This window comes from Buceros rhinoceros, unplaced genomic scaffold, assembly GCF_000710305.1.
Source record: "Buceros rhinoceros silvestris isolate BGI_N320 unplaced genomic scaffold, ASM71030v1 scaffold12136, whole genome shotgun sequence".
In the NCBI taxonomy this organism is placed as follows: domain Eukaryota; kingdom Metazoa; phylum Chordata; class Aves; order Bucerotiformes; family Bucerotidae; genus Buceros; species Buceros rhinoceros.
The window spans coordinates 6,513-7,648 of record NW_010416966.1 but is presented as its reverse complement, the minus strand read 5'-3'; the positions used below and the strand labels follow the sequence as shown (position 1 = coordinate 7,648).

The 1,136-nt window shown below is 64.3% G+C and overlaps 1 protein-coding gene across 1 annotated transcript in view; it reads left to right on the top strand.

Annotated features, from left to right (window-relative positions):
• Nucleotides 1-991: 991 nt before the first annotated feature.
• The window catches only part of DAO (D-amino-acid oxidase), a gene marked incomplete at its 3' end in the record, with an annotated part of 6,414 nt that continues 6,269 nt past the window's right edge, over nt 992-1,136 (top strand). The window contains exon 1 of the mRNA XM_010138000.1: nt 992-1,132. Within this exon, the coding sequence (XP_010136302.1) occupies nt 992-1,132 (141 nt within the window). The remainder of the gene's footprint in view (nt 1,133-1,136) is intronic.

The following is a 1,136-nucleotide window of genomic DNA, read 5'->3' as shown; positions in this document are numbered from 1 at the left end:
AGCCTCCGCAAACCGCAGCGGCTGCCCCAGGACCCCGCGTCCTGCAGGTAAGCTGGTGAAAAATGCGTGTTTCTGTTATTTATTGACCAGCGGGGAGGATCCCTCCCCAGGGCAGCCCGCGGTGAGGCCCCATGCTGCGGGTAGAGGAAGCAGCCGCGGTTCTGGGGAAGCAGATGGGCAGCAGTGTGGCTCTTCCGCTGCCTTCGGTGCTTTGCCGTCCCGGTGACTCATCCCTCCATCCCAGCAAATGCCAGTCCCGCTGCGGGCTGCCCTTCCAGCAGAGATGCAGCGCTTCGCCTTATCCACATAAAACCGTGGGCTAGAATTTACTCGTGCTGCCCTGGACCAGGTCTGGTGTGCGGCTGGCATCCGTCCCCCTGCCCACATGCTGGCGGCTGAGCATCCGGGAATGTGACCCAGGCTGAGGTGTCCCAACCCGTTGTTCCCCAGCCCTGGTCCTTGGCCGCTCTCTGCCCAGGTGGTGACCGCAGGGCTTTTTCCAGGCTGCAAGGCAGGAAAGCTCCGGCAGAAGGGAAGCACCAGGGGACCGAGGGGGGCTGCGGGCTGGCGTTCACACGCAGTGGTTCTCCCGGCAGTGCTGGGAAGGGTTTGGGGTGGTGGCACTGCTGCTCTCGTGTCCAGGCAGCCCTGAGGGAACAGTGGCTGTCTCCTCATATATCACACCTGGCATCGCTCCCCGGAAAACACCTGCTGTTTCCCGTTGCTTTTATCCCTGCCCACCTCTTGTGCCCACCCTGTGGCAGGGGCTGGGGAGAATTAGGAATTCCCCAGAGCAGGGCTGAGGCAAGGGCATGTGTTGGAGAGGACTCGGGAGGCTTTCCAAGAACTGCACACAAATACACAAGAGCAGCCCAGCCCCTTCCCCGCCACCCAGCTCTGCCCCAGCAGACCTGAATCCCTCCCTCCCTGCGTGTCAAGCAGCCCCAGTGCTGCCCTCCAAGCGCTTCCCCCGCCGCAGAGAGCCGGACCCATGCGCGTGGCCGTCATTGGGGCCGGCGTCATCGGCCTCTCCACCGCGCTCTGCGTCCACGAGCAGTACCACAGCCTGGTGCCCTCCCTGGAGGTGGAGGTCTACGCGGACCGCTACACGCCCCACACCACCAGCGACGGGGCAG